Genomic DNA, 12,114 nt, shown 5'->3' with positions numbered 1-12,114 from the left:
CGGGCTCTGTGGTCACTGCTGGCAGGAGTGGGCACTTGACACCAAGAACAATGGAAGGAGTGGGGGTCATGGGGTAGGGAGAGAAGACCCCAAGGGGGGTGGTGATGAGTGAGAGTCCAGGCCCAGGATAGCTGGGGCTGGCTCAAGGGGCCCCAGGGTGCTGTCAAGGGGTGGGGGTGGGGGGGCCAGAGTGCCCTGTCCTCGCCCTCAGAGCCTCGTTGGCTCACACAGGCCCGCCCGCCGGCTGTGGCGTGAGCAGGATGCCGCTGCCCATGGAGCTGAGGACAGACACCAGCCACAAGGAGAACGTGCCCCCCAGGCCTGCCACCCCCCTGAAGCCAGGCAAGAGGCTTAGTGGGCCTGGGTGGGACATGGCAGGAGCCCCTCTGTCACCCGACCAGAGCCCCTTCCCAGGCAGCCCAGCCCACAGCAGTGCTAATTCCAGAGAAGAGGGTCAGCTGGACCCAGGACAGCAAAGGGGACACATGGCCTGGGGCGAGTAAGGTCAGGAGCGGGGAAAGGGCAGGAGTGGCCTGGCTGGCCTCTGGCCTCCCTCCTCAGAGTGGGAGCAGCCCAAGAGCAAATTCTAATTCTTACTCACATCCCAGTTTCAGCAAGTTGCCGAAGCTCTCTGAACCTCAGTTCCTATCCCTCTGCCTGCCAGGCCGTGTGCTGAGACCCCCATCTATGGGGTGGTGGGGGCGGGGGCTGCCATCCCACCTGTTTACCCAGAGCAGCTCCCTGTTGGCTGTTGATGCCAGGTCTGATTTTCCCCACTGCCTGCTGCTCCCCATCTTTTCCCTCACCTCATGGCTCAAGCCAGAAACCAATGTGTCATCCTTGAGTCTTCCCTTTTCCTCACCCCCCATTTCCCAGCCTGGTGCCCGCTCCACAGCCTGACTCTAACTCCTTCTCTCCGTCCACGCTGCCGCCCCCAGCCCAGCCCCCATTACCTCTTGCTGAAACCCCCTTGCCAGCCTCCTCTGTGTCTCCCAGCTTCCCTCCTGCCCCCGCCCCATGTAGTCATGTTTTCCCTCTGCCCAGTCCCCCAGGGGCTGCCCATCAGAGCGGGCAGATGAGTTGATGGCAGAACACAGAAGTCCTGGCCCCTGTCTCACCTGGGCACTGAGCCCCTGAGTCCTTCCGAGCCTGATGGGGGTGTCTCCTCTCTTTAGATCAACAGAGATTCCTGAAGAGCCTGGGCAAGGGCCCGGGCAATGGACATGGCCGGTGGGGGTCCCCAGGGTCAGCGCTGCCCGTCCAGACCAACCTGGCCAGCCCCCGCCTGGGCCGCGCCCTGACGGACACCACCAGCCACTTGGTCAATTCAAGTTTCCGGCAGCAGAACAACCTGCAGCCCCTGGCCGGGAGGACTCGGGGCAGGGCCCGAGAGTTTGCCGTCCAGCAGAGCAACCTGAGCATGAGTGGGACAGGCTTGGCTGAGCATGGAAGCCACAGCGGTCCCCACGTCTGGGCTGGGGAAAGCCTCCGACCCCACATGCTCGGCTGGGGCAGCCCCCTCCACAGCCAGCCGCTGGCTCACCTTACCCCCAGCCTGCGGTGGTTGCCGCTGCCAGCTACAGACACCCCCTGCCCAGACTTGAGGCCCGTGGCAGGCTTTGGCTCTCTAGAGGGGTCCCCCCAGCCAGGCCCCAGATCCTGCAGTGGTCTGACCTCTGGGCCCAAGGGCCAGTCCCTCACCCTGGAGGACCTGGCTGTCCCTGCCCAGAGCCAGCTCCAGGCCCCATCACAAGCTGCCATCCACCAGCTGCTGGTGTCTGTGCAACGCCTGGAGCACCAGGTGGCCCGTCTTGGGCGGCAGGCCTCCCAGAAGCCCCCAGGCCCTGCATGGCAGGACCCCCGGAACAACCATGGCCAGGCACTCCCTGCCCGCCCCCAGCCCCGCCAGCCAGCTCTTGTTTCCTGGGGTGCAAGGAAGAGACCTCCCCGAGGTCTCAGAGACCCCACTGACATCCCAGAGATACACGGGATCCCAGCAGACTCTGAGGCCAACAGGGAGCCAGTGTTGCCAGGCGCTGCCTTGGGGATGCTGCCTGGGGAGCCCCTTGGCCCCGAGCAGGGAGGGATTCCTGCTGACCCCCTCAGCCGAGGAGGAAACTTCTCCTCAGGGCCTACATATGTTGGGGGGCAGAGGGGGCTTCCCAGGCTCCCTGGAGGGGCAGGTAGCAGGGAGGCCAGGCTCTGTGCCTCAGCCTCCCCTCCTGCAGACCGGGGGGTCCTGCCTGGGCAGGAGGGAGGGCAGGGGGCCCTACAGGAGCAGGCCGACAGGAAGGAGGAGAAGACAGCTTCTTGGCTCCCCGAGGCCACACTAGTGCCAGGTGCCCTGCAGGTAGCAGCCACAGGAGGCTGGGGGGTGGCATGGGGGCTCCCGGGAATTTTCTGTGGAGGCCGGCTGTCACTGTCCCAGGAAGGAGGCCATGGGGGTTGGTGCACTTGGCAGGGGGTGGGTGTCTTACCTGCTCTCCTGCGGGAGAACTGCATGTGGCCCCTTGCTTCCCCAGAACAAGGCCCGAAACATGGAGACACTGGAGATGGACACAGCCCGGTGAGGCCCCGGGCTGCAGGGGTTGGGGAACACACCCCCCGGGACAGCTCCCCTCCTGTTACCTGGGCAAGTGGCATGTCCACGGTGGGATTCAAAGGGGAGGAACCATGGCTTCCTTCTTTTACACTGTCCCTGCTGGGAAATGAGGGAAGCCTCCCTGGCTGGCTGATCCTGGATATGGGACCCTGGGAATCAAACTTCTTAGTCTGCCCTGGACTTGCCTCCAGGGACGTCTTTGTCTTGGATTTCCAAGTCTGGCCATCAATGAGAGGGGAAGTTCTTCAAGTCTGCAACCAGCCCTTCCAGCTTCAGACGTGGCTCATCCCCCCTCTCCTTGCTGGAGAGGCAGCGTGGGTGGTGCCAAGCCCCAAGTGGCAACTTGGGGGTGGCGTGGGGTGTCCATCCCCTGATCAGCCTTGTCTGGTCCCAGCCGGCAGCTGCTGTCCAGATGTTTCCGAGCCTGGTGGCACTCGGTGCAGAGGCGGCGGGTGGTGGAGAAGGCAGAGGCTCTGCGCCGTTGGCATCTGCTGCACAAGGGCCTACAGGTGCTGCGGGGGGCCCAGCAACTCCGGGAGGCCCAGCTGGAGGCAGCACAGCGGCGACATACAAAGGCCCTGCTGGCCCAGAGTTTCCGAGAGGTCAGGGGGATGTGATAAAGGAGGGGGTGGGGAGAGGAGGCTGGCTCTGTAAACTGCCAGGGCACCCCTGAGGCACAGGTTGCACCCCGTGAACGACTGGCAGAACAGCACAGTTGTTCTCAGCCCAGGTGCCTGAACCAGCTCTGCCCAAGTTCAAATCCTGCCTCTGCTACTTTCTAGCTGTGTGACCTTGGGCAAGTTACTTAACCTCTCTGTGTCTCTCTCTCCTCTCTAAAATGGGATAGTAATAGTGTAAACCTCACTACACTTTTGGGTTGTTGTGAGGTTAAATTAATAGATAAAAGGGGCTCAGAACCCTGCTGAGCACATAGCAAGCACTCTAACATACAAGTGTTTGCTTTTTTTCTTATTACTGTTTGCCAGCCAATACTGGGAGGGCCCTTCTGTGCTCTTCCCTCCCAGGCCCTGCCTCCTAAAGAAAGCCCTTCCTCTTGGGCTCCATCTCTCCATTCATTCATTCATCCATTCATTCACGCATTTGTCCAAGGAGGAAGGACAGACTGATGGTCATGACCACAGACTTTGCAGACTGAGAGAAGCGTTTGGCTCCTGCCCCTACCCCTTCCTCGTGTCCCATTCCAGGCTGCAGCTGACACCCCCTTTTCCCTTCTCTCCTGACCCAGTGGAAAGACCTGGCTGCGTGGCGGAAGCAGGGGCAGCCCCACATCCAGGCCGGGTCAGGGCCCCCAGACTCTGGGGGAGGCCAGGGGCAGGGCCCCTTGGGAAGGAAGGCAGTGGGGGACCCTGCGCAGAGAAACAGGTGAGCTGAGGCTCCCCAGCCTGGGCAGTGCTGGTGGCCTTGCCTCCCCCACTTCCTGCCTCGATATCCCACTACCCTCCTCCCCCACAAGAGAATGAGGATGGAATGAGCACATGTGGACAAATTTTGTGCAAAAAGATGTCCATTATGGCATTATTTATACTTGTAAAACTGTAGAAACAGCCTAAATGCCCAACAGGGAGTAAGTTATGGTTTAACCAGATGGTGAACCGTTGGCATCCATTCAATATGAATGTTTATGAAGACTAAAAATTTCCTCCATAGTCTTTTTTCCTTTATTTCTCTTTTTAACATCTTTATTAGTTTTGTTTCCATTCACAACAGTAATAATGCATGCTTCATGTGAAAAATATTCAAAATAGTTGGAAGTACATAAATTAACTTGGAAGTTTCATCCTCCCACATATCTGTCTTTCTGGAAGTATGTTTAGGGGTATTTGCATTGAATTTTTAATGACAAGGAGAAGTGGTTATGACAATGTTAATGAAAATAAGGACGATAAAAAATAGTAGCTAAAATAGTTTTTTCAACCATGTAAAACTGGGAAAAAAAACCCAGAAGGAAAATTATTCCCATATTAAATTAAAGCTAGATTGCAGCTGGTTGTTATTTTCTTCTTCATTTCCCCAAATTTCCACTGCAGCAATGTATTATTATTTTTTTCTATCTTTAGTTTTGGGGTAACATATATTCAACATTTCCCATTCTAACCACTTTCAAGTACAATTCAGTGGTGTTAATTATATTCGCAACGTGGTGCTACCTGATGTATTCCTTCTGTTCTTGTTTTTAAATTAAACAAATGTATTTAAAATAATTATTTACATGATATTTATTTTAATGCGTGTTTTTTGTAAAAATAGTATTGGAGAGAACTAAAGCAAAAGGAGAGCCTCCCTCCCCCCCTCCACCCATCCCTTTTCTAATCAGGAATAAAATGGACTGTCTGGAAGGGAGCGGGGGTCCTCGGCAGCCTCCAGCCGGGGTGGGGGTGTCAGTTTCTCTCTGAGCTTTTCCCTGTCAGCCTAGGGAGGCTGAGGGAGGAGGAGGGAGCTCCGCAGATTCCCAAGTGGAGACCAGACGGCAGAGACGGGAGAGGCCAGATCCTGCAGGCCTTGCAGCAACTGGCTGGTGAGATGGTGGGTGCTGGGAGGCGGGTGTGGACTGAGCCAGGCCGGGCAGGGTGGGAGTTCCGAGTGTTTCCCGGGCATCCACTCCGCCGCCTTCCCAGACATGCCCTCATCTGAGCCTCACAGAGCCCTCGGCAAGGTATTGTGCCCATTTTATTGATGGGAACTGAGGCCAGAGAAGTGACCCACTGTAGTAGGACAGGTGCAGAAACTGTGTTTTAGGGCCGTTGACACCAGTGCAGGTCCAGGAAGAAGCTTCAGTATTAGAACTGGACAGTCCCTTGGACGTCACTTCACTCCTGGGGAAACTGAGGCCCAGAGACGGAGCTTGGCATCCAGGTGTCACTCACCCCTCCTGATCTGATCCTATCCTCTCCTCGCTCGTTCTCTTTTTTCTCTCTCTCCCTCCCTCGCAGCCTTCCTCCTGTGGTGTCATCAGAAGGGATGGGCCAGGCAGGAGAGGGGGTTCACGGGAAAGGCTGCCCCGACCTCACCGAGGACTCAGCGGATGGAACGGCCCACCCAGGCCCGGCGCCCTAGGGCTGCACACACAGACTGTGTGGCCCTACTGGGGACCTGGTGCCGGAGAGCCTGGCTCCGAAGGTAGGGGACTTGGGGGGTCCTGGGGTGGGGGTCCCCTTCCCAGAGGCAGAGGATGGGACACGGCTGGGAGGGGGCCCCTAAGTCAGCTCTCGATTCCTTCTTATATTGAGAGGCAAGGATGGAAATAACCAAGGAAAACAGCCACCACTGATTGAGAGCCTGGTGTGGCCTGGATGCCACCGCAGGGGCTGGATTCGGTTATGAACAAAGCCGAGTCCCGACAGCCGATGGCTGGGTGGGGGACAGACAGGAATTAGCAGTCACCAGGTGAGCGTGTGGATACCACTTGAGTGAAGTGTCATGAAGGGAAGGAACACAGGTCTATGAATTTAGGCTTTATTCCCGTTAACTTTTTACTATAAGAATTTTATCTTACATAAAAGTAGGGAGAATCGGGTAATGAACCCCAGTGTACCCATCACCAGCTTCAACAAAATCAACTCCTGGGAAAGCTTATTTGCCTGTACCCCAACTACTGCCCCCCTCCTGCATTATTCTGAGGCAAGTACCACACATCATTATCATTTCACCCGTAAATATGTTGTATGCACCTCTAAAAGATAAGGACCTTTAAATAAAATAAAATCATAATACCATGATCACACCTTAAAAAAATGAATAAATAATTCCTCAAAACCAACAAATTCCTTTTGGTATGCAAATTTCCAGTTGCTTCACAAATACAGATTTTGTTACAGCTTGTTTGAATTGGGCTCTAAGTAAGGCCCATATGTTGTAATTGGTTGATACATTGTTAAAGTCTTTTTAAACTATGGGCTCCTTCCATTTTTTTTCTTGCAATTTATTTGTCAAAGAAACCAGGCTGCTTGTCTGGTTGAGTTTCTCACCATCTACATTTTGCTGATTATATCCCCTGGCGTAGTTTTCTATGGGGACTTTGAACAAAGGTTGACCTAGACCAGGGTTCAGTGGAGATCGGAATAGTCGACTAGTGAGGGAGAGCGGGGAAGAGTGTGCCCGGTAGACGGAACAGCATATGCAAAGGCCTGTGACCGGGGAGCCTAGGAAACGCAGGGAACAGTAACCGTAGAAGGGGTGCTTTGTGATCATCTCATGCGGAACTTTGACGGCCATGGAGAAAAGTGGAAATTTTACCATAAGAGCAAGGAGGCTGCCACTATAGGATTTTTATAGGGGAGCAACATGGCTTAATTTGAGATTTGAAAAAATACCATTCTGGCTACCGAGTGTAGACTAATTGGAGGGGGACAAGAGTGGGTGCAAGGAGGCCAGGTGGGAGGCTGTGGAGGTTGTCCAGGCATCCCAAGATGATGGCGTCATGGCCTGAGCATGGCGTGCCATGCAGTCCCAAAGGCAGGCAAGGAAATGAGGCCCCGAGAAGTGAAGGGGCCCCACGTCTCAGCAGGCTGCTATGGCTGCAGCCATTATGATTCACTCCCAGGTGCTTTGCGGCTTGGCAACGGTTTGTGCAAAGAGGGGCTCGGTACCGGGACCACCTGGCTGACCGCCGGGTGGGGACCTTGAGGACGTGCCTGTGGCAGTGGGTGCAGATGAAGCAGCTCCAGGCCTCAGACAGGGCGAAGGTGACCCAGCTGTCCCTCTGCCGACAGAAGGCAGGTAAGCGAGTGGCGGGCCGAGGGCCAGGCCCTCCCGCCCCAGCCGAGGGCACCCGTTCAGTGCCTTCTTCGGTGGGCCCCAGTTGAATTTATGGGTTCTTGTGAAGGAGGAGGTAGAGTGGGAGTTTTCCGAGGGGTCCCCAAAGCAGGCAGGCCTCGGCTGGGCCACATTTGCTTCCCGTGGTGAGCTCCCCTAGGCGAGTCCCTCGCCTCCACTGCAGGCTTGCTGGAGGCCGGGCGTGGTGCTGGGTTTCCCATATCCCACCCTGAAGGGCTCTGGTCCTGCTCTCAGGAAGTGCCTGGCCTGATGCAGAGGAGATAGCCTCTGCCTCTGAGATGCTTGCACCCCGCCCCTCCAAAAAAAAAAAAAAAAACCTTGATGGGGGAATATGGGGTCTTTGAGGTGTCCTGGAGGGGGGTTGAAGGCAGTGGGAGGGCAGAGCCCTTGGGAGAGGTCCCGAGGGGGGCCTGGAACACAGCCCTGAGGGGATTTGGGCAGGAGGTTGGTGGGGGCTTGGCTGGTTCATCTCTTGATTGCTTCTCAGGGACCATGGCCCTTCTCAGCTTAGCCCCTGGAGCAGCCACAGCCCACAGCCCGAGGCTGGAGACCCAGGCCCTGGAGCTGCCCCAGGGGCAAGGACGGGGCTCCCTGCAGGAAGCCTGCCGGAGACTGGCCCTCCAACGGGCACTGCTGCTGTGGAGGACGCGGCTTTCCCAGCACCAGCGGGCAGAGTAGGTATCCACAAACTTGCAACCTGGGCCAGGGGAAGGATGGGGAGCCAGGGGCCACTGGTGGGGGCCTAAGCCATGCTCAGCACCGAGAGAAGCACCCCGGAGAGTGCAGGCCACTTCTGGCTCCTCTCTGTGGCCACAGCACGGACCTGGTACACAGTGGGGCCTTGCAAACCTGGGGCCCAGGGACATTGATCTGTGCTTAAGCAGTGACCTCAGGGCCTGCAGCTCTGCCAAGGCGGCCGGAACCTGACGGGAGGCCCCCCACCCCACTCCCCAGCATCTGGAAAAGCCACCTGCCATCACCCTGCTAGGTTTGAGCTCTCTGGGGGCAGTGACCACGTCCATCTCCTCACCACTGTCTCCCTAGTCTCTAGCAGGGGCTTGGTGTGTTGTAGGCATGGAATAAAATCTGTAAACGTAGACATGAGAGAGCCATGGGGCAGAGTTTTTATTCCCTCTCATTGGCCTCATATGGCTAGGGAAACTGAGGCTCAGTGAGGTGAAGCAGCTGGCTCTGAAGTGCTGCGTTTACACCAAATGTCCATTGCTGGGACCCCAAGCCCAGGCTGGTGGTTGTGGATGAAGGGGGTGGGGGTGGCAGGGGTTGAGGATGTCAGGGGGAACATAAGCCAGCAGTTGCAGGGTTCAGAATTCTGTCTCTGAAGGCGACATACCTGGTGTCCACCATCTCCACACCCCCTTGGTCCACTTGGACCCTCGGTCTCTCTTAAAGCACCCATGGAGCTCCAGGGGAACTCAATCCAACGTGATCCTTCAGAATGTCAGTCATCCCCCAGTCTGTCCTCTGGCCTTCAGGCACTGTGGCACGGTCACTAACTGCCCTGCTGGGCTGTAATGAGCATTTGGATTCTGGATCTGCTGCTGGGTCCCTGTGGGCATTTGAGGAAATGGCCCTCCCCCAGGCCTCGGTTTCCCTGTCTTTATAACTGAGCAGAGACAGAATCACTGGTGTGGTTATGCACGTGGGCTCTGGAGTCTAGCAAGCCTGGGCTCCGCCTGCCCCCTCCTCAGCTGTGTGGCCCCTGCCCCAGGAGGCACGCCGGAAGAGCAGCTCCTCCAACCGTGGCCACTCACTAGAGCCCTAGGGGGGCTTTGGGGAACTCCCCATGAGCAGGTCGCACCCAGGCCCATTAAATCATTCTCTGGACATGGGTGGGCATCATTATTTCTGAAGGTGCCCAGTGATTCCAGCGAGTGGCCAGTGTGGGAAGCAGTGGTGTGTTCTAGCCCCACATTTGGCACATGTGAGCCCCCGTCCAGATCTGCTTTTCACGGGGCCAGGGTAGGGCTAGCCCTTGCTCCACACAACCCCTGCCCCTGAGCCAGGGGGTGCGGCCAGGGACCCCGAGACTCACCCGCCCCTTCCTGGTAGCTCCTTCTTCCAGGGCATGCAGCGGCGGATCCTGCGGCGTGTCCTGAGGCGGTGGCACTGGAGGACGTGGCCGCAGTGCCCGCCATCAGGCGGCGTCCAGATCACCTCGGTCCCAGAGCCTCTGGGCAGCGTCCGCGGAAGGGAGGCCTTGCCAGGCTGCAGCACCCCCTGCGGCTCCTTGGAGAGGGTGAGGGGGGCCTCGCCGGGCTGGGGTACATGGGGGGCAGGTCGAGGGAGAAGGTGGGGCTGTCAGGGCAGAGGCCGGGGGCCCCGGATTCCACCCTTCCTTTCCCAGGCACCCCAGGACTCCACCCTCCTGGAGACCCTCTGGGTGACCTTCCTGCAGGCAGCTGGGCGGCGGCAGCAGGGGCAGTGCCTCCTGCTCTGGCAGGCGCGGGCTGGGCAGTTGCAGGGAGCAGCAAAGTGGTACCAGCGCATCCTCCAGAGGCGGTAGGGACCCCTCCTGGGACGGGCAAGCCATGCTGAGCATCACTCAGAGGGTTTTCTGTCTCCCGGCCCCTTCCTCCCATCCATTGCTCTTCGCAGCAGCTTCCTCTTGGGGTCATGCCTGGCCAGCTTGGCCCCCGGATTCAGATCCTCTCAACTCCTCCCACGGAGCAGGGGACACTTTGGGGCTCATCGGTGGCCTTGGAGACTTCACAGCTGTGGTTCGTCCATTTGGTCATTCATAGCACAGTTCTAAGAGTCAGTCTGCCTGGGTTCTCATCCCAGCTGTGCTCCTCGGTGGCTGTGTGACCATGGGCAAGTTGGCACACCTCTCTGTGCCTCAGTTTCCACATCTGTAAAATGGGATCATAATCGTACTCAGTCCACTGGGGTATCAGGGAGATAAGGACACATACATCCTGTAGCCCAGCATCTGGCACATAGCATTCAGTCTATAGCAGTTATGACTGCTAGCAGCTAAGCACGGGCCTGGGCATCAGGGGGTCTGGGGTTCCCTGCCATCCCCACCACCTGTCTTGTGACTCTCAGAGGGGCATTTGACTCCTCCAACCCCCAGGAACCCACCCTCCCCCATGATGGAATTAGGGAGAATTCCCTGCCTGGTGGGGAGGGCTGAGCCTGCGGTGGCGGGGGAGGTGCAGTGCCCAGCCTCAGGGTGGATGCTCCCTCCCCTCCCCAGCGTCCTCCTGAGCTGGAGCCACTGGGCAGCGGCCCAGGGTGCCCGGAGAGAGCTGGCCGCCCGCTGGGCCTGGTGCCGGAGCTGCAGGGCCGCGCTGGGCGTGTGGCGGCAGCGGCTGGCACAGTGGCGGAAGGCAGAGCACTGGGCCCGAGAGCGGAGCCGGACACTGGCACGAGGCTCCCTGCGCCACTGGCGCTCCTGCTGGCAGAGTGAGTCGGGTGCCAGGTCGGGGACCCTGCGGTGAGGGGAGCGCCAATGTCCGTCAGAGCCAGGGTCCTGTGATAGGACCCCCCCAGGGCACCCCAGGACAGGGTGGCAGAGCAGAGCCTGCGGGCGCAGGCTGCATGTCTGACCGCGCTGGGTTCGTGTCCCTGCCCTCCCGCTCCTGGCTGGGTAGACCTTAACCAAACCACTTGACTTCTGGAGTCTCAGCTTACCCGTCTGTAAATTGGGGATAATAGTAGCGCCCACCTGAGGGAGTAGTTGTGGGGTTTCTAGGATATGGTCCACGTGATGTGCTTGGCCCAGAGCCCAGCTCGTCATAGGTGTGGTGCCGCCATCCTCTTCGTCCTCATCCTTGCCTGGCCCTCAGGAGTCCCTAGTCTGAGCTCTGAGCTGGGGATGGGCAGAGTCATGGAGGGTCCCCAGGAGGTGACAGGATGACTTGGGGGCCGAGCACAGAGGGAAGTTGAGGCAGCGGGGATGACACAGGTGGAGGGGGGAGGCGGGAAGGCTGTGCTGAGTCAGACGAGGCTGGGACCTGCAGGACAGGCCTGAGGAACGAGGCCACTGACAGGAGGAGGGGTGGTCCCAAACAGGCCTGCTCTGGGCGTCCTGGCCTCTGGGCCAAAAGAAAGAGCTGTTTCCTTTGCACCTCAGTTTCCACCCAGCTGAGTCAGAATCACAACCCGAGGGCCCTCTCTAACCAACAGTATCAGATATCTATTGCTACGTGACAAATTGCCCCAAAACATAATGCCCTAAAACCAGCAACTTCTCAATATCTCACGTTTCTGTGTGTCAGGAGCCAAGTGTGGTTTACGGGTCCCTGTGGCTCCCGTGAGGTGGGAGTGAAGTTGGCCAGGGCTATGGGCTCATCCGAAGGTCCAGCGGGTGGGAGGGACATCCATGCTGAGCTCGGGCAGCAGGGCAGGCCTCAGGCCCTGGCCACGTGAGCCTCTGCCCCGTCATGTCACGTGGCAGCTGGTTTCTCTCGGGAGTGATCCAAGAGAAAGCAAGAGAGAGAGAGAGAGAGAGAGATTGAGAGCGCACCCAAGCCAGAAGTCACACCCTTTCTATACCCTCAGCTCAGAAAGGACGGGCCATCATTTCTGCCGTAATCTGTTAAAAGCAAGTCATACTCACGGAAGGGCATTATGCCAGGAGATGGGGGCCATGGGGGGTCGTCTGCATGGCCCACCACTGATACATCACCTAATGGGCACTTGGTTATCCTGGATAGCCTGTGTCCTGTCCGCCAGGAACAGCTGCTTCTCCAGCC

The 12,114-nt window shown here is 58.0% G+C and overlaps 1 protein-coding gene across 1 annotated transcript in view; it reads left to right on the top strand.

The window, feature by feature from the left end:
• The first annotated feature begins 272 nt into the window (after positions 1–272).
• The window catches only part of C2H1orf167 (chromosome 2 C1orf167 homolog), a 17,615-nt gene continuing 5,773 nt past the window's right edge, over positions 273–12,114 (top strand). Inside the window, 12 exon segments of the mRNA XM_037810462.1 lie at positions 273–342; positions 1,176–2,350; positions 2,523–2,566; positions 2,997–3,204; positions 3,849–3,985; positions 5,032–5,138; positions 5,554–5,740; positions 7,164–7,398; positions 7,952–8,070; positions 9,467–9,653; positions 9,762–9,916; positions 10,614–10,822. Coding sequence (XP_037666390.1) covers positions 273–342; positions 1,176–2,350; positions 2,523–2,566; positions 2,997–3,204; positions 3,849–3,985; positions 5,032–5,138; positions 5,554–5,740; positions 7,164–7,398; positions 7,952–8,070; positions 9,467–9,653; positions 9,762–9,916; positions 10,614–10,822 — 2,833 coding nt within the window.

Source organism: Choloepus didactylus, chromosome 2 (genome assembly GCF_015220235.1).
Source record: "Choloepus didactylus isolate mChoDid1 chromosome 2, mChoDid1.pri, whole genome shotgun sequence".
Taxonomy (NCBI): domain Eukaryota; kingdom Metazoa; phylum Chordata; class Mammalia; order Pilosa; family Megalonychidae; genus Choloepus; species Choloepus didactylus.
The sequence above is the reverse complement of the archived record's forward strand: the minus strand, read 5'-3'. Positions and strand labels throughout refer to the sequence as shown.